Source organism: Megascapheus bottae, chromosome 8 (assembly GCF_031878675.1).
Source record: "Megascapheus bottae isolate mThoBot1 chromosome 8, mThoBot2.hap1, whole genome shotgun sequence".
NCBI lineage: Eukaryota > Metazoa > Chordata > Mammalia > Rodentia > Geomyidae > Megascapheus > Megascapheus bottae.
The window spans coordinates 33,623,913-33,645,288 of NC_143516.1; the positions used below are offsets into that span (position 1 = coordinate 33,623,913).

Here is a 21,376-nt window from a genome sequence, read left to right on the forward strand (position 1 = left end):
TCCTACTAAAACATTAGTGTTTTCAGTTTTCTGTGTCTTAATTGCATATATTACCTATCAATACATAGTATGAATGACTATATAATATGTATCAATGATATGATTTATATTTTTTCCATGATTGATCTCCATGTTGCTAAATAATATATAGATTCTGTTTCTTTAAAGTTATTTAGTGATAATAAATACTGTACCGGGCCGGGAGTTAAGCCTAATGATAGAGTGCTTGCCTAGCATGCACAGAGGCCCAGGTTCGATTCCTCCATACCACATACATAGAAAAAAGCCGGAAGTGGTGCTAAAGCTCAAGTGGTAGAGCTCTAGCCTCTAGCCTTGAGAAAGTCCAAGGACAGTGCTCAGGCTCTGAGCTCAATCCCAGGACTGGCAAAAATCAATAAATAAATACTGTACTGCATGGAAAAAGAATAGCTACCATCATATAAATCCATGCCAAGAATGGGAACACTGGTAGCATTAGACCAACTTCAGAAATATTTACATCAAAAGAGCGTAATAATTTATACAAACCACTTTGTTAAACAAGAAATGCCATTCCCATGCTTAAAAAAACCCCACAGATTATGAGAGCTTCTTATGAATGAAATAGTCCAAGATATTTGGACTTAGAGACAGGGAGGGAAACCATTTGCAACTTGAAATCCACACAAGACCTTTGGTGGAAATGCAAGCTTCTGTGTGAGATAAGATGATTTCAGTGGAAGGAGGCGTGCCTCAGTCGCCGTTTTCATGCTCTGTGAGAAGTGCTGCCTCAGAGTAGAAGCTGGAGCCTTGACTCGCCATTCTGGCTCTAACTATGCATTGCCGGTTATTTGAAACAATCTCCTCCATCTTCCTGAAACTTTATTTTCTTTTCTGTTGAGTGATAGCACTGGAAAAAATAGCTTTAGAGAAAACCATTTTTACACAGGGGTTTGTTATACATGCCAGGCTGGACTTGAACTCATGACTCTCCTATCTTCCCCTCACAAGTATGGGGATTATAGAAGTTGCCACTATACCTAGCCCCTTCCCTTTCTTAAATAATAATAGCAGAAGCAAAAGACAGAGATTTTTCAAAATAGATGGATCTTGTTTTCTGTTTTCCATGTGTTTGGCCTACTTATACCAAATGAGACTTAAACTAACTTCAGTTTTAGTGTTGACTTGAAGTTTACCTAAAGATAAAATAAATTTGGGAACCAGGAGTTTGGCCTAGTGATAAGGTGTTTGCCTAGCATGCACAAAGACCTGGGTTTGATTCCTCAGTACCACTTACATAGAAAAAGCCAGAAGTGGTGCTGTGGCTCAAGTGGTGGAGCTCTATCCTTGAGAAAGCCCAAGGGTAATGTTCAGGCCCTGAGTTCAAGCCCCAGAACTAGAAAAACAAAACAAAACAAACCCCACAAATTTTACAGATCTGTAAAGAAATCACAAAGTCCTCTTTTTTCTTTGAACAAAAAGGAAAAAAAATCCACAAACTTGCTCGTGAATTTGGAATTATCCTAAAAACTCATTGGCAGATCTGGAGCTCATTGTGTATTAAGGCAGACTCATGAAAAATGCAACCCAGTTAGCCCCTTCCAGATGAAAACAGAATATGAACCAAAGGTCATTCCAGAGCAACTGAAAATTGCATTTGAAAAGAGTAATTAAAAACAAGCTTCCTTTATGAAAATACATGATAGATTATATAACTTAAATGAATGCATAGAAAGATAATCCTATATTTAGAAAATATTATACATATATACTATATATAACATATACAAAATATATAATCTTGTATTTCAGCCGCAGCAATGAAACCAAATGCAAGTACAGCTTGTGAAATTTGTTGAAATAATAGGAAGGTAGGAAAACTGAAAAATAAGCAGATACTCATACGCAGTCATGATTTTGCCTACCACTGAAACCCATCTGTTTTCTTTCTTTCTCCAGAACAAGGATCTCTTTGTCCTCACTTATGGAGCTCTGGTTGCCCAGTTGTGTAAGGACTATGAAAAGGATGAAGATGTGAACGCATACTTAGATAAAATGTAAGTAAAAGTCCCTCGTCCTCGTGGAATATCCATTGTTTCTTCACAAGATACACTTTTTTCTGCCTTTAACAACTTGCTTCAGTGAACCACATGTGGAAGATGAATTTAATTTCTTCTCCTGACTTGGGTTGATAGTATAAAATCATGAGAATTTCCTCATGCATCTCAACTGTGAAATGTCTTTTGCTTTGAGTTGCATTTCCGTTTTGGCCTCTTATGCACAGAAGATGTGGCAAAACTGAATTCTCCTCTTAGTAATATGCTGGAACATCAAATGTGATCCTTTTCTTCAGTCTTGTTTTTCCCTTTACTATAACTCATTACAATATAAAAATTTGATTGCACAATAGAAAACCTCTGAAAGTGTATGCAAATGCTAATGGGTTCTGTCAATGAACAAAACCACACCATGGAGAATTATAGGTTGGAGGGAGATTTTCGGTTTGTATTGTTTGTATGTTTTTACCATTACTGTAATTGACTTGAAAAATACATTAAATAGCCTTATTTTTTTTAATGAAGCACATTCTTGTATTAGTGAAGATTCCTTCCTGCCCAAATTCAGTCTCTTAAATTCCTCCAAATAATTATATAATCATCATCTTATTGCCAAAAAAAATCTGTCAACATTTTTTAAACTCTCAATTAAGGACTATGAAAAAAAATTGCAAAAGAGACATGACTGAAGCCTATGTTAGGAGATGTCTTAGGCTGGATGAAGGGGAAGCTGAGCCTAGCATTTTAGACTTTAAAAAATATTTCACATATTGAAATTTCCAGAAAATGGAAAGAAGTATTTTTCTTCCTTGTTGTTTTTCTTTTCTTTTTGCTTTTTCTTTTTGATTTTTTTTGTGAGTCATAAGGCTTGAACTCGGTGCTGGCACTGTCCCTGAGCTCTTCAGCTCAAGGCTACCACCCTACCCTTGAGCCACACCTCACTTCTCGTTTTTTCTAGAGGTTAATTGGAGATAAGAGTCTCGGTTTTTTTTGTGTTTGGCCTGGCTTTGAACCTTGATTCTCAGATCTCAGCCTCCTGATTAGCTGTATTCAGGCAGGTAAGGGGGATACAGAAATGGTGGGACAAAGGATGAACAATGATACTAGACACCATGTTGAAAATAAACTATACAACTTGTGGGTTTGTGGGTGGGGATGGTAGGGAAAAACAGGGCGAGTGAGAAAAGGGGTGACATTGTTCAAAGAAATGTATTCTTTACCTGACTTGTGTAACCGTGATCTCTCTGTACATCATCTTTATAATAACAATTAAAATGCATTAAAAAAAGATTTCTCAGTGTTTTCCATTAGAATACAGAAAACGATTCACATTAGGAGGGAAAACTTGAAAGGTCTTTTGTCTTTAACTTTTTTTTCTTTCCTTTCTATGTACTTACTCTCTTCATTCATTTTGAAAAATTCCTTTTTGGTTTTTGCATACATGCTTATTTTCTTTTCTAATTTAAATTTTTGTGTTTCTTCTAGACTAGTCAGGTACATTCCTGTAGAAGCCAATTTCTACTTACCCATTCACTTACCTCACTGCACAGCTGCTAAAGCTGTTCTACACTATGGTCACACTTAAACATCTAATACTTCATATTCAGAAGTGACTTAGGTTTATTTGGCTTTTACTAAATTTGCCTTGTTTGGTGGAAGAGCTGTAAAAAAATGAAGAAGCTCATTTACTTGACTGAAAATATATTTGGTAGGCTAGTTGAATGCAGATGTTAATAAATACAAATAAGGTATTAGTTAAAATAAACTTTGATTAATAGCTTTCAACAATGTTGTATGAATATTTATATTCATTAATATCTGTCAACAATGCTTTTTTCACTCAAAATTTCCTCATAAATACTCTGTTTTGGTACTCTAGTAAATGGAATTGTTTTATGATTGTATCTCATATTGTATATTGCTACTGTGAATACAATAGATTTTTATATATTGATATTATCTTCTATGGCCTTGCTGAATTAATTTACTAGTTCTAATTTTATATATACACATATAGATAAATAGATTTTCCTCTATATAAGATCATGTTGTTTAAAAATGATATAATCTTATTTTTCTATCCTATCTAATATATAAATAAATAAAATCTGAAAGACTGAAGGGAGGTCTGGTTTTAAGAAAAAGTTTTCACATTGAAAGCATCTTACAATTTTAATTTGACCTATTAGTATCTGCTTTGTAGAAACCTTTGACTAAAGCAAGATATACACAGTGTCTGCATTGACTGAGTATAATGCCCTGACTTTCATCACTGTTCTTGATGGCTGAATCTATGGTTACATATCATGATGATTAGAAAACACTGGAAATAGCCAGACATGGTGATTCAGGCTCATCATCCCAGCATCCTGGAGGCTGAGTTCATAGGATTGTGAGTTCAAGGACCAGCTGGGTTATATGGTGATTTCAAGGCCAATCTGGGATACATTAAAATACCCTAGCTCAAAAATCACAAGAAAGGCAAGGAAGGAAAGAGGGAAGGGAAGAAAAGAAGGAAGGTTGGAAGGGGAGGAAGAAGGGAGGGAGGGAGGAAAGGAGGGAGGAGGGAAGAAAAGAAAGGAAGGATGCAGGGAAGGAAGGAAGAAGGGAAGAAAAAGATGAAAGAAATTTTAACTCTGCTTCAACTATCTTTTTAAAGTGTTCTATTATTTTAAAAATCTTTTTGGTGTACTCTGGCTATAACTATTAATCGTTTATTCTTGATAGTCACATAAGTAAATTGTTTGTTCCATCCACTCAGAAATATAAAGTATCTTACTAGATTTGGTGCGTTAATAAACATGCTGACATCAAATCCATTTCTCCCCAATTGCGTGTCACCAAAGACATCATTCCTATTTAAAATAATTAGTGTCTTCAATATATTTATTTTGTGTTTTACCAAATTGTCTTGCTTATCTATGCACAGGTACCTCTTATAAAACATTGACTGACACTTTTTTGTAACCCTCTTAGAAATTTAATAATATAATCATTTCTCAGTCTATCTAATTTACATTCTCAACTGTGGTATTCTGTCTCAGGAAAAGGCTTTTAGAACTGTATTTGAGCTATAAGTAGAGCTACTTGCTTGGGTAGAGTTAGTAGGTAATAATAATAATAATAATGATAATGATAATAATTAAAAAAACATTTCTCCAAGCCTACAATTGTTTTCTGTGGAATAAAAACAGAGTTCTCTGAATTTGACTTCCTACCTGTATAAACACACACACACACACACACACACACACACACACACACCACACACACACACACACACACACACACACACACACACACACAAACTTAGGAGCCTATCTTAAATATGAATGAGTATTTAGGGCCAGTGCAGGAGCCAGCCTTCTTAAAGTTTGATATGTACTGTCAAGTTTGGGTCAGTCTCAACACTAAATCAGACTTCTCTTCCTGTAGGAAACTAGTTAAAATGCACTGGTGTGTTGCTTTCTGATGACCATGAGACATTATGAAGTCCACTGACAAAGGCCAGTTGATTTGTCAAAATTGGGTATAGTTTGTTTTCCACTTGTGCAGACTATATTATTTTTTCCCCATCATCTACAGGGGTTATGGCATTGGGACACGGCTGGTGGAAGACTTTTTGGCTCGTTCCTGTGTGAGAAGATGCCATAGTTATTCAGAAATTGCAGATATAATTGCCCAGGTAAATGCATGTCTTGTTCTGTCTGTACGTTTTCGTTTATTGTTTCTGATGCTGGAATTCAGATCCAGGGCCTCATGCATGTGATGTAAATATTCTACTGCTGAGCTACATCCCTAACTCTGTCAAAGAAGCTTTGATTCTTTCTGAGTTTGGTGGTTTTCTGTTCTAGTTGGACATGTTCCATCTCTATACATTTCTAGGTGCTGATAGAAGGGATTCTGACTGAGAAGCATTTTAGTTTCCCACAGAGAGAAAGCTATCATAAATTGAAAAAGAAATGTTTGCAGGCACTTATGCATCTATAGATTTTCTCAGCTGCTCAATGTGTGTGTGTGTATGTGTGTGTTTATGCCTGTATGAAGTATATGTGTCAAAGTGAGACAACTGCCTTGCAAAGGCAAATGGCAGGAGAGTAAAACAGATAATCTTACAGCCCTACTCATACCCCAAACCAGTTTTCTTTTTTATTATTAAAAGATTTTATCAATACTGATTTTTACATCATATTTTAAATGTCAAATTTAAGAAACAAGTATTCAAGAATGGAATTTAAGAACAAAATTAAAATTAAGCAGAGAGTTTGTATGTCATAGATACATATCAATCTATGTATCACTATGTCTATAGACTATATATTCCATCATAGATTTGTCTATGTTGTTCTATTTATATCTCCAAGTTCATATTAATGACCTTGGGTACCTGAGTATTGAGTCATCGCTCTGGTACTGTGTGGGTCTAATATCCACATATCAAGAAGACCTTTTGTTACTTTGGTCTTGGCTCAAACCAGTTTTCTTATGTAGCTTTTGCCGGTAAGTAGAGAATATAGTCTTTGGCAGTGTTAGAGACTATTGCTATGATTATTTATTCCCAAAGTGAAGTTTTTCTGAGAGAAAAATCAAGTTTCCCATAGATACATGTGCTATAAGAACAAACATCCCTGCTATGTGCAAGACAACTTGTACATGTTGTTTGTCCAAGACTACCTCCATTTTCTTAGAAATAAAACGGTGACATTCACCTTTAGTGGCTATTCTTTCAATCTCCAGGTCTGTGATTATTAACTCAGCAATGTGACTTGGTAGGAGATCAAGAAAGAACCCATGCATAGGAAATATTTAGGGAATCCTGGTATGCTGCCCCAGCATTCATACAGCTGACCTAGAAAGTCAGTGTCATTCTTATTTCCTCTCCTAATCCTTAATATTGGTGTACATGACAAGTCTGACTCTTTGCATGAGTAACTGTTAACACCACTATAGGTGCTCTGTGATTCTTCATACAGTTCTTTCTGTCTTGTCTTTTATCCTTAGTAGCACTCTGAAATAGGCAGACTAGAAGTCTATTATCTCAATTCCCAAAGAGAAAAGCTATAGCCAAGAATGAATATGAGTAAATTAAACAATAGCACATTCAAAAAAATTATACATAAAAATATAATCCAAACTCTAAGATATGGAAACAAGAGGTCTGTGATTGTTGTTCTTAATGTGCTATGTGAAGCCATTTCTCTCTTTTTTTTACCCCTTACAGTTAATCTCATGTGGTTACTTTATCTGACTTTGTTATCTAGTATATTGTATATATGTTTATTTGAAATACAGAGGGAAGGGGAAAATTTAGATGGTTGGGAGGGGGTGGGTAGAGGGAAAGGGGGACAAAAACATGGGAAGGGCATCAATGTTCAAGAATTAATGTACCCATTACCCTATGCATGTAACTGCAACCCCTCTATATGTTACCCCAACAATAAAATGCAATTAGAAAAAAAGACCTAAAAAATACATTCCAAATGAAAGTGTCTTCACTTACTGAAATGATCACTTGAATTATCTATAGAGGGGTTACAATTATAAGGTAGTGAATACATTTATTCTGGAACATTGTTACCCCTTTCCATGTTTTTCTCCCACTTTCCTTCCCCTTCTCCCCTCCCAAGTTGCAAGGCAGGCTTTTTTTCAAAAGTCACTTTCCATTTCTGACTTAGGAAAAAATCATATTAAGTGAAATAAGCCAGACTCAAAGGAACATAGGCCCAATAGTCTCCCTCATTTGTCATAATCAGTAGAAACGTTTGGCTCTCCTAGCAGAGATTTACAATAGAACAAAATCTAGAGACATAAGGCCAAATAGTAAGACACTAAATGTAAGGACCTCCTGGATAAGGAAACAAAAGCCATATAATGAGTGACTGTTGTCCTTAATGTACTATGTTATCGCTCATCTCTTTTGCCATCCCTTGGTTATCTCATATTGTTACAATATTTCACCTTGATATCTGATATATTTTATATGTGCTTAATTGGTTATTTGAAATTGGATAGGGAAGAGGGGAAATCAAGATAAGCGGGGGAGAGTGGGAGGGAAATGGGGACCATGTCAATGTTTGTGAAGTTATGCACCTTTTATCTGGTGAATATAATGTAACCCTTCTATCAATCACAATAAAAATTTTTTTTAAAAAGTCACTTTCCATTTCTGTAGGCAGAATATAAACAAGGCCTTGAAGCAAAGGATTAAAAGATGAAATAACTTTTCCTTTAAAGCAAGTCTACAAGAATACCAGCCATTTTGGTGGAAAGTAATTGAATATATAAATATAGATGACTGTGTTGGATGTGTTTTTAGTTGTACCTTCTTAGCCTATTGATTAGTAAAGCTCTTGTCTTTCAGTAATGATGACAATTGGACAACCCAGAGAATTACTCTCATGATCTCTGCCCAAATCTACTATAATGTCTTCATGAGAATATATAATATTAACATAAAATACATGTAGGAAAAGCCAAGCTGGCAGATTATTTTGGTAGAATATTGGCTGCTGATAATTTGAAAAAATAATTCTACAATATAAAAAATGAAACTTGTCTCATACATTTAAGGTTGCTTCTTCAGCTTTGATATTTGAAAAAGAAAATAATTCCAAGGGCAAATTAGAGACTCCATTCTAACAGTATGTTAGTAGAACTAGTGAAAGTTTTCATTTCTTCCTCTGGATATGTTTATACATTATGATACTTTTTTCTCATTTAATAATGTGGTCACTTGTGGTGTTTTGTTTTTTGTTTTTGTTTTGGATTTGGTATGGACTAATTTGGTCTGTTGAGATGCAGTTATTGTATGTAGCCGGGATTGGCCTTGAAGTTGTGATTCTCCTGCTTTTGCCTCCCTAATACTGGAATTACAAGTTTGCTCCACTTTGCTCATTTATGCTTCATTTATGTTTAAAAAGACATAATTAAAGAAAGATTTTAAAATTCAGATGAATAATAAGCAATGGACAGTTGGATGTAGAGATATTTACAACCTCATTACTGATTCTATATGTAATCACTATATTATCAATATATAATACAATTGTATATACTCATATATAAATATAATTATACAAAATATATAAAATCAATATAATATATTAGATATTAGATATCACTAGATGTTATTCTCTTTCATGCATCAGAGCTCATCTGCAATGCACTCAATACTACACATGTCCTTAGTCCAGAGAACACTGGCTTTTGGTTTAACTGAGCTCCAGTTAGAATAGTACAACCATGTGGATACTCTTTCATTCTCTGTTGTTGTTATTCTTGACTATGTAAAAGTCCAAATAACTGAAGAACATCTATGGACTTGAAAGGGATATTTCTACTTACTCATTTAAATCAGAGAAAGAAAGGAAAGCCTATACTTCTCTAGTAAGATTTAAAAATCAGTATAAGAAATAACTTTTAGCTAGGGGTGGTAGCTCGCACTTGTAATCCCAGAAGTTGTGAGTCTAAGACAGAAGGATTGTGAATATAAGACCAGCTGGATCTACATAATGCCTCAAAGAAATGCCAAGAAAAAAATTAAAAATCAACAGTATTATCTTCAAAACACATGCTAACAAATATTCCCCCCAAATGGGGGCTGGTGGCTCATGCCTATAATCCTACTTACTCAGGAGACTGAGATCTGAGGATCATGGTTCAAAGCCAGCTCATACAGGACATTCCATGAAACGCTTATCTCCAATTAAAAGTGGAGCTATGGCCTCAAAGGAACCGAGAACTAGCCTTGAGCAAAAGAGCTCAGGGACAGAACCTACGCCCTGAGTTCAAGCTCCACAAGGACCACCACCACCATCACCACCAACAGCAACAAAAATGGTATTCCCAAGAATAGCTAAGATGACTGGAGGTCTCACATGTCATCTTGTTTCTTATGGATATCCTCCATATCCTGTCAGCCAGCTAAAGCAAACCGAGTGGATGTAAAAGTGGACATAACTAGGCCAACATAAAATAAAGCGAATCTTTGGGGCCTGAACCAAGTTTTGCTAATTGGTAACATTTAATAAAAACTAATTTTGAGAAAATAAGAGAGAAAGATGAAAAGGAAGAGGGGAGAAGGGGAAAGGAGGAATGAAAGTCATCTTCTGTTCGAGTTCTTTGGGGAGAGAGCTGTTTGGAACCTGGGGGACCTGAGGATCTACCCTCAACACATTTAAGGGCCTCATGAGTTCCTTTTTTGAGGAACTCTGCAATATATCTGGGCAGAAATAGAAGAGGAACCTTTTCTATACACCTGGTGAAAGAAGAAAAGGATAAAGAAGGTGAGAAATGTTAGATAGTGTGTACAGAGAGAATAAAATTTCTATCTCAACCAAAAGGAAAAGAAAACCCTACAGAATGGTCCATGTTGAAGAAAGATATTTTGTTTTTAAAGGAAAAAAAAGCATTTCCCAAAGATACCCTAGTTTTGACCAGGTTAATCTGTTTGATATAAAACTGAAAAAAAGGCATGCACACTATTTGCTTTGCAAAATGGTTCTGCACAGCCATTGTGATGTAAATTCTTGCTCTGCCTCTGCTGTCCTCAGTGAACCATGAAAAGCTTCAGATCCACGCCCACACAAGATGCTTGCTTGACAATTATGTGAACATTTCATCACCTTCACCTGTCTCGTGTGCAGAGCAATTGTCTCTGGTCTTTGCACATTTTCTTCAAAGGCTTGATTTTCATTCATTCATTTTTCACTTCATAGGAAAAAAAAGTAGAAGAAGTAAAAAGCTAGGTTCTCTTCCAGGGGATGATGATGTCACCCATTTCAGAAATCTTTTGACCTGGATGAGGAGGTCAGATTTTAGGTATGAACCCGCCCACTGATGCTTGTAATTAACAGTGTTCATCCAAAGATCAGGCCTGTGGCAGCATTATCTCATTCATCTTTGTAAGCTCCCTTTAGAGAAGCTGGGTAAAGCATACTGAGTCAGTATCTAGGGCAGAGTCACAGGAAGTTTAGTCACAAGCTGCCGTCAAAGCACAGCAGGCAAGAAGAAGGCAGCAGAGGGTGTGCTTTGCTGGGCTAGACACTCCTAGACCACACACAGTGCAGCCAGCACTCCACTGCCTTCTTCACAAACTGAGCACGCAGAAGCCAGGATCTCAAAGAGAAAGAGAATGAGTAGGAAGAAAATGGACTAGATGCAGACAAGTAATTCCTCTGAGTTAGCAAAAGCCCATAAGAAGGAGTGCTCTGAATTTACCCTCTGCCTTGCACTTGTTCATCCTTTAAAGAGGAGGACCAGAAGGACTAGAGGCTTGTCTCAATGGCAGGGCACCTGAGTGGGTACTGCAGCAAGAGTGAGTTCATAACCCTACCACTACCAAAAGAAAAAACAAAAGTGGACAGTGTAGCCTTATGTATTAACAACATACTCTGCTTTCTTATTTTCCTTATTTGCCCTTTCCAAAGAGGTCACTCCAGCAGTAAGAATCCGACAAATTCAGCACGCACTAAGACCTCACATTTTGCCCTCTAGTGGTGTGAAAAGGAGTTTCATGACCCAGGCCAGTCTGTCCTAAACTTTATAGAGTGAGCTGATGGGTACTGTTGAAATTGAACTTCCTGTGGTATTATAATGGATCCAGCTCTCTAAAATGTTATTTTTTGTTATATATCAGTTTGCTTTTTGTAATTACATCCAAGTGAACCTGCAAACATTAAGATAGGATAGTTGGTCCTCTTTATCCATTGTGCTTCATCTGTAGATCCAAATAACCATAGGTTAAAAAAAAATTGTCTGTACTGAATATGTACAGACTTCTTCCTTGTTGTTAGCCTCTAAACAATATGTTATAACAAATGTTTATGCAATGTTCTCAAATATTAAGTGGTCCAGGTAATGAAAAGATGATTCCAAGTATATAGGAGAGGCTAGGCATGATAACACATGCCTGTGATTCTAGCTACTTGGGAGGCCAAAGTAGAAGACTTATAGCTCAAGGCCAACTGGGGTAAAGGTGTTATACCTGAAAAACTAAAAGCAAAGTATTGGGGGTGTGGCTTATGTTGTAGAGCTCTTGGCAGACTCACCCTGAATTCAATCACCAGTACCACACACACACACACACACACACACACACACACACACACACACACTCATACACAGATACTGGATTATATGCAAGTTTTCTGCCTGTGCCATTTTGGAGAGGGATTTGAACACCCACAAAGCTTAGTGTCCATGATAGACCTGAAGCCAGCTTCCCGCAGAAGAATAGATGTGATTTCTGAACGTTGCAAGCAGCCATTGTAATATAATAATGAAACTATTGGAGAACAGAGACTTTCTTCATGAAAGTTGAGAATAGTTCCCATCTATTAACTATGAAGATAGTCCCATTTTATTGAGGTAGTAATTGAAACACCACAGTCTCTAAGATCTTTAATTCTTCTGACTTATGCCAGTGCTTTTGCTTTTTTTGTGTGTGGGTCATAGGGCTTGAACTAGGCCTGGATACTGTCCCTGAGCTCTTTAACTCAAGGCTACCACCCTACCCCTTCAGCCAAGCCCCACTTCCCATTTTCTAGAGGTTAATTAGATATAAGAGTCTCAGGTCCTTTCATGCCCAGGCTGGCTTTGAACCTTGACCCTCAGATCTCAGCCTCCTGAGTAGCTAGGATTACAGGCAAGAGCCACCTCTGAGGGGAAAAAAAGTATGTAGTTGCTCTAAATGAAAATGTCCACTTTGCCAAAAAAATCATAGGTGATTTTAGTTGCAGATGAGAAATATTAGAAGGTGTAAATGTCACTTCCAAATCTACATGTGGTCTTCTAGTTTATTATAAAAGAAAGTTAGAAAACACAGTTGTACTTACATCTGCTGTAAGAACTAGGAATGGCTCCTTATTGCATAAAAATATATTTCAGAGCCAGGCGTGGTGGCTCATGTAATCCTACCTTCTCAGGAGGCTGAGATCTGAGGATTGTGGTTAAAAGCCAGCTCTGGCACTAAAGTCCATGAGACTCTTATCTCCAATTAACCACTAGAAAACCAGAAGTAATGCTGTGATTCAAGGGGTAGGGTGGTAGCTTTGAGATGAAGAGCTCAGGGACAGTGCCCAGGCCCAGAGTTCAGGCTCCAAGAGCAACACACACACACACACACACACACACACACACACACACACACGTATTTCAGAATCTCCAAACACATTTATGATAAAACGTTTTTTATTACTTGAGGAAATTAACTAAAGACAGATGACCTTGCAAATCAAGATAATTTAGGAAGATTTCACTTAACCAGGAATATCAGTAAAGTAATTCAGGGCTGGGGATATAGCTCAGTGACACAGGGTTTCTCTAGCATGTACAGAGTTGTGGATTTGATTGCTAGCACCCCAAATGTAATCTACACACAAGGAACTCTAATCTTTGTCAGGAGATGAGCGCTGGCCTAAGTATGTCCTGTCAAGTAGAGATTAAAGAGAAGAGTCTACATTCTACTCAGCCACAGATCCACAGTGCGCAGCTCTTAAGTGTGAGTTGTTCTATTTTGTGGATCCTTGGTTTCCATATTTGCCAAATGAGATATTGTTTTTCTTAGCTAAAATGTGGACACTGAATTATTAACTATACCCTTCACAGCTTCTTGGGATGGGAGTAGTTTCCAAAGGCGCTCTCAGAGCATCTATATTTTCTAGTATCAGACAGTATTCACAACCCCCTAGTCTTGCACAATTTCCCTTCATCAGAGTTAGCACAGCTTTTATGGCCAGTTGGGTGTCAATCTGATGGCTTCTCCAAGGTACAGCAGAGGAATTCATCACCTGTCAGTTTACCCTTCCCATCACTGGTACTATTACTTAGTAGAAGGTTTAAATAGACAAAAATATACAGTATGAAAAGACTGATAAGAACCTGTCACGCTGATCTTTAGATTCAAATTTTGGAATCCAATATACTGTACTTGTTGAGAATTCTGAAAAGCAAGAATGAGATCATTTCTTTTTATAGTGTATAAATCGAAATTTCACCTGCATTAAATAATAGGAGCAATGATTTTTTTCATGAGTGATATAAGATCAATGAAATAGTTGAAAGGAAAAGTTTATAGGAGGAATAAAAATTAGAATTTCTAAAGCAAGAGGAGAATTTTAAATAGGGAAAGCAATAAATGCATAAAGTCTAGGGCAAAGGATATCAGCAAATCCGGAGAGAAATCTAAATAACTGAGGATTTTACCCTTACTGGCTAAGAGCCAGTTCCATTTAAGATAGAATTGAGTCAGACATGATGGCTCAAGCTGGAATACTAGCAACTTGGGAAGTAAGAGACTGGAGGATCATGGTCTGAAACCAATCCTGGAACAAAAGAAGTTTGTAAGACTCCATCTAAACCCATAGTTAAGTATTGGGGGGTCACACCTGCTATTCCCACACCTTTGGGAAACACAGTGGCTGGGAGCAATAGTGTACACCTGTCATCTCCAGCAAAATAGGGAAACACCAGCACAGAAGGTGTATGGTCTTGTGTTGATCCATTCTCGCTTGTTTTAATGGAACTATTTTTGCCTTTGCTACAAGGATAGCTAGATGGTAGAGAAAGTGAAGGAAGGAAGGAAGGAGGGAAAGGAGGGAGGGAGGGAGGAAGGAAAGAAGGAAGGAAGGAAGGAAGGAAGGAAGGAAGGAAGGAAGGAAGGAAGGAAGGAAGGAAGGGCAGGGCAGTGTCAATTTCCTGAAGACAAAACTCTGAATGCTATCCCTGAGCTTTTTCGCTCAAGGCTAGTGGCTCTACCACTCTGAGCCACAGCACTACTTCCAGTTTTCTGGTGGTTAATTGGAGATAAGAATCTCATGAACTTTCCTGTCTGGGCTGGCTTCAAACATCAATCCTTAGATCTCAGCCTCCTAATTAGCGTGAGCCAATGACGCCCAGCTACTGCCTGTCATTTCTGTGTATTTCTTAACTCTTACAACCAAATCTTCCATCCCAGTTACTCTCATGATGAATTCTACTCTTGATAATTAATAATTGCTCTAAGTTAGAGAACTCTAGAATAATGCTGGCCAATTGTTATCTACTCTCTAGATGTCCTTTGGATATGCAAGGCACAGTGGCAGTTCACCCAATTGGACTCTAGATTTAAAACCCACACTAAGGCTTTCATAGATTTTAAACCAACCATGTTTACTTTCTGAAATATCTACAGATTTTTACTGGGACCAAGGTGAAAATTTGCCTTGCATGAGGTGAGAGTTGCAGTGTGGAGGTAACTAACAAAAATTGACAGACCAACCTCAGAGAGGAAAGAAAGCTCATGAATAACCTTACTTACATAGAAAACAGCAACATGAGTCTACATTTTAATGTTCTAATCCATCTGTGAAATCTAAATCAATCATGCTTTGTGCCTGACCTTCCAAGAATTTTCTCTTGACTAGCATCATTCATATATATATATATATATATATATATATATATTTCCATTTCACCAAAGATGTCTCACTAAGTATGAGCTATACAGAGTGGTATCCACCAAAAATACTCAGGAGGATAAAGTATGATCACCCCAGGAACTCAAGGCCAGTCTAGGAAACATAGAAAGACCCAATAAGAAAAAGAGTGCAAATAATACATTTTCCCTAAATAATGATAACACACACAAACTTTGTTGAATTTGATAGTTTATCCAGTGAGGGCATGGCTTGTTTCTGGACAATTTTCTCTCTCGATTACATTTTGTAAACTTTTCAAAGTGAGTGAAAATGTCCAGCACTGCTAGGGTTTGGCGTAGAATGTTAGACATGTAGACATTCATTGTTATGGAAGTGAACTTAGAATACATTGAAAAGATAACAAGGTATCATCCTGTAGCTATACACTATTTCTTCTTCTATTCTGTTCAGAAGAGGACAGTGGCCTACACTTGCCTCTAAATTGGACTTGAATTGTAACTTCTGCTACAAGCAGAAAGAACCTTACTGTGTCCAGTTGCACATCTTACTAACATTTAATTCAGAGTTCCAACAGCAAATCATCAGTTTATAACAGCAAATCATCAACAAGGAAATTTGAACTTCAATAGAACATAGGCAGAAAGATAGCTGATTGTTATTAAATAATAGATGGTGAAGTTACCTTGAACATTTTTTCTTTCTTTCTTCTACTCTAAGGTTAGTTGTGGTTACAAAACACAAACACTAAATAGGCAATCAAATCATGTATTATATTTCATATAATTAGGAGTAGAATTCATCATGGAGGCAAATTGCATTAGATTGTATTCAATTCTTGTCAACATTTAGGTATTTTAAATCATAGGGTCTTATTCTGGGATAGAATAGTCAAGACTCATTGAAGAACACTCTGTCTTTTTCTTTTTAATTTCAAATTTTATACCATACTCCTTAAAATGGTTATTTTAAAGGTAATATACAGATGGGTTACAGTTACATAAGTCAGGTAATGAGTACATTTCTTTTTACGCAGTGTTACCCCTTCCCTCTTTTCCTCTTAGCTTTTCCCTTCTGTCCCCCTTCCACATATTGTATGGTTCATTTTCACCACAGTGTCTAGTAAATAGCACTGCTGCATTTGTTCATCCTTTGTCCCACCATCTGTCTGCTCCTCTTTCCTCTCCCCTAAACAGGTAAACTAACATACAGTACAAAAGGTACAGAAACTTAAAATAGTGACAAAGGAGAAAACGAAAGAAGCAAAATAACATAAATCCTCTTGCTTCTATTTCTTGGAGTTCATTTTGCTAAACATCATTTTATGTGATCATGCCCATAACTATTAAGCCTTCGTGATCCTCTCCTAAGAAGGTCCTCCTTTGGACCCACTGTGTAAATGTCTAGATTCCTCTATAAAATTCATCACATTAAACCGTATATTTTTTGTCTTTTAAGATCCAGTATGTTTACTTGTAGATTTGTAGGCACATTGTAGTTACCACAAATAAGGGAAACAATGTAACCTATGTTTCTTTGGGTCTGGCTTACCTCGCTTAATATAATATTTTGCAGGTCTTTCCCTTTCCTTATGAATGGTACAATATTATCCTTTCTAATGGAAACATAAAATTACATTGTTCATTATCATTTGACAGCAGTTTTTTGTGGTTTCCTTTTCAGACTCCTACCATCTTGGTGATGTGTATATCTCTACTTATTTTATTCTAATTCTTCTTATTCTTTCTATTCAGCCCAATGTCTACACAGTGCTACACAGGTTTTCCTGCTTCATAGTTTCTGCTTTCTAGTTTTGCTGAGAATAGTTTGATTTTTGCCCAACCAAACCATCCAAACTGATTTTTCTCTGTATATCTCATGTTCAAAGCTCTGAAGAGTCTCTCACTTGTCCAGTCAATAACTAGCCCCAGTTTTATAAAATTTCCATGCTAAGCGATAGCATAACCCTAGACAAACTATAGAATGACTATTGAGCTCTCAAATGCCCACTGGAACATATTCATTGTGGCTAGATTGGCAGAATAATGAGAACCATACAATGACATCATAACATCTCCAGGGAGGAGAGGTGGCATATGAGAACATTCTGAAATTTCCATCAACAGAGCAAAGGCACTGGTGAATCTCTGTTCCTAGTAACAATACAAATTTACATCAGTCAAATCAAATCAACTTCACCTAGGAACCCTCTGTTCCCCCTTCTTCATCTTACTGAAACAGGTCATTGTTTTCCATGTTCCCAGAGACTAGAATGTGGGGGAACTATTAGACTAGAACAAACTTCATTTAGAGTGCTTTCTGTAATGTATTGGATAAAGCAAACTGTTGTGCATTTCACAGATAATAATCAAGTAAGAAAATCTTAAAAAAAAGAGTTCCCCTTAGGAAATCATCCAAGTGAAACAATACTGTCAGTGAAAAGCAAGTATTTTAAACCATTAATGAGAAGGGCAGACATCTCTCAGAACTGTGAGCCCAAAGGGATGCTTTGAGAGAAAAGGGGTAAACAAATCCTCCCTGGAAAAATGAGGTTGTTCTACACTAGAAAATGATAGATTTCTTTTTGAGCTTATAAAAGAACCAGTAATAAAAGTTTGCTGGGTTTATCTAATTCTATAGGGATTTCTCTTTCGTAACTATTTTTCCCCTCTAAGTTCAGGCCTTTCTCTTGGCATTGTGTTTTTATCAAAGAATGTTGCCAGAGATGACCTGATTGTGTATGTGATTGGAAAGCTGTCCAGAGAAAAGGAACATGAACCAGACCACTCCAACCAGGGAGCAAGGCTGTGAGTTTGCTTCTTTCTTTCTTTCTTTCCTTTCTTTTCTTTCTTTCTTTCTTTCTTTCTTTCTTTCTTTCTTTCTTTCTTTCTTCTTCCTTTCCTTCCTCTTTATCTTCTTTCTTTCTTCCTTTCTTTCTCTTAAAAAAAAGAGCCTTCTTTTGTTACCAGAACTGGGGTTTTAATTGAGTGTTTTGTGTCCAAGCTTAATTGAGTGTAAGAGTCCCTGCCTCACAAGCATTCTACCACTTGAGCAAGGAGTATAACCCCTCCACAAAGATTTGTAATGCTATGCTTCTAAATAACTCTTCTTTCTTTTGGCAGAGGCAAAACTTAACTCTCCTTTCTTTTTGCATTTGTCTTCCTTCAGTTTTTAGATAATGAGCATTTCTAGAACATTTTTTAAAGTTTCTATACTTCACATTTCTAAGCCTAAATGTCATTAACCAGTTATAAAATTGCCCAATACCTTGAATGGTGTTGCCTTCATAATGCTGCATGCTAAATGGGAAATGTTCATGTCTGACCTTTATTTGATCTTTCATCATGATGACTGGTTTCATTTTGGGTTTTAGAATTGGCTTCTGTTTCTCCACTCCTTTTCTTTTATACAACTTGCTTTTAGGGCTCAAAGTGTAGTGTGATCTAGAATTTATTTCTTTGCAAACTTTGTCCTTCTGTATGGTAAAAAAATTTTTTTTGGTCTGTTGTGGGGCTTTAACTCAGGGTCTGGCACTGTCCTTGAGTATTTTGCTCAAAACCAGCATGCACTTTGAACCACAGCTCCACTTCTGGATTTCTAGTGATTACTTAGAGGTAAGAGTCTCACAGGCTTTCTTCCCAGGCTGGCTTCAAACCATGATCCTCAGATCTCAGCTTCCTGAGTAGCTAAGATTATAGGCATGGGCTGTCAGCACCTGGCCAAGCTAGAATCTTTTACTGATGTTATGCGGAGCTCATTTTGCTGATTCTCACACAAGGTGATTCATTAGCAAAGTTCTTACCTCATTAGATTGGTATCACATCACTGTGACTGCCAGGCTGCCAGCTTCACTAGATGACAATGTCACTTCTGCTTTCTAGGACATGGATGGGGCAGCAGTGACTAATGCAGGGTAACCCCTATTCAGCTCAAATCCACTCCAACTAAGACGACTTGTCAGGAAATTCCAACAGTGAAGAGCAGGAAAAGGGGAGAGGTGCAGTACAGGAGGAAAGGGGAGGGAATGGAGGCTCCAAATCATTGCTGGGTTACTAAGATCCACAAACCTTAAACTATTTGTATATCTTGTCACTATCTCATACTAGAATAATTTGTGAATAGCTGTTTGGGAATTTAGCCATTAACATGCTTTTCACCCCAGCCAAAAGACTGAAGTAGAAAAGTAAAATACTGCAGGGTCTAAGGAGAATTTGAGACCTAACCATTCCTCACCATTCACAGAGCAGAAGGGGTAGAGCAAAGCCAAGTGAAAAAGACATTTGTGAATACAAAGGTTCTGGAAGATAGGGTGGAAACAAGGCTAATCAGAGAGAGCAGCTCTCGGCACACTGAGGCAGGAACCCCACCCCCACCCCGGACAGGGGCCAAAGCACCATATAAGGCCCTTTCTCAGCCTGGTCTAAAATGACTGCTTCCTTTACAGCCCCAGCTAAATACAATGGATGATAGTCAGATTAGTCCTAAATATAAAGTTTTTCCTTCCTATTTTTCAAAGGTTAACTGAAAAATGAATGATAGAAGACTATTAAATTGACTCTCCCACCCCCTCTTTCTACCATATATTTAAGTGGGAGCCCTTGGTAAATAAGAATTGAATTCCATAGAAGTCACAGCCCAACGCAACAAAACATTCCAGAGGAGGCTGGCATCTCTGTGAGCTGAATGTCATGTCACTTTCCTGTTTTGTAATATTTTTGAGAAGTAACATTTTTGAGTGAAAAGAAAAAGAAAAGAAACTTTATAGTCATAGCATTACATTTTAAAAAAAAAATTGCCAGTCCTGGGCTTGAGCTCAGGGCCTGAGCACTGTCCTTGGACAGCTAGAGCTCTACCACTTGAGCCTCACCACCACTTCTGGCTTTTTTCTATGTATGTGGTACCGAGGAATCGAACCCGGGTCTTCATGCATGCTAGGCAAGCACTTTAACCCTTAGGCCAAACTCCCGGCCCTCCATAGGCAATCTTGCACCTTGTGTTTTTTGAATGTTTTTAATTTTAAAGCCAGTGTTATCAGAGTGGCACATTTAGGTGTGACTTAAGTCCTTCATAACCAACCTTAGTGTAGGGGTTGAAAACAGCAAAAGCTTCCAGAGCACTTCATTGATGTATAACTATTTATAATGACATTCCTTACCAGGAGATGAAAACTTTGGAGCAAATATTTGAGGAAGCAAACCTGTGAGACATATATCAAGATCTATTTGAACCTAAAAACTCAAAGACATTTGAGGAAGGCCCAACACATTCTGGGCCATCCCTGCCTGGTGTGATTTATAGGGTCATATGAGAAGTGAGAGGTGGTCCATATTCTTTCTTTCTTTCTTTCTTTCCTTCCTTCTTTCTTTCTTGTCCGTATTTTTTTTTACTGTTAATGATACCTCAATACAATAGTTATTGATCTTAGTTGCTATAAAAGTCACCTAGAGTATTTAAAAAATCGAGATACTCAAGCTTATATTTAAACAATTAAATCACAATCTCCAAGAACAAATCACTTCTAAAATGCTCCCCAGGTGTTCATTTAGAGCAAGAGTCTCTCCTCTCCTCTCCTCTCCTCTCCTCTCCTCTCCTCTCCTCTCCTCTTCTCTCCTCTCCTCTCTCCTCCCTTTTCCTTTCCTTTCTGTCTTTTTGTGTGTGCATGTCCTGGTGCTTTGTTTTTGTTTTTTCTGCCAGTCCTGGGCCTTGAGCTCAGGGCCTGAGCACTGTCCTTGGGCTTTCTCAAGGCCCGAGCTCTACCACTTGAGCCACAGCACCATTTCTGGCTTTTTTCTATGTATGTGGTACCAAGGACTTGAACCCAGTCTTTGTGCAGGCTAGGCAATCACTCTACCACTAAGCCAAACTCCCGGCCCCTGTCCTGGTGCTTTGAACTCAGCACCTGGGTGCTGTCCTACTTGAGCCAGA

General features: G+C 37.4%; 1 protein-coding gene across 1 annotated transcript in view; it reads left to right on the forward strand.

The window, feature by feature from the left end:
• The window catches only part of Trappc3l (trafficking protein particle complex subunit 3L), a 43,967-nt gene that overhangs the window by 2,402 nt on the left and 20,189 nt on the right, over window positions 1–21,376 (forward strand). The window contains exons 2-3 of the mRNA XM_090337679.1: window positions 1,939–2,036; window positions 5,622–5,721. Of these exons, the coding sequence (XP_090193805.1) occupies window positions 1,939–2,036; window positions 5,622–5,721 (198 nt within the window). The remainder of the gene's footprint in view (window positions 1–1,938; window positions 2,037–5,621; window positions 5,722–21,376) is intronic.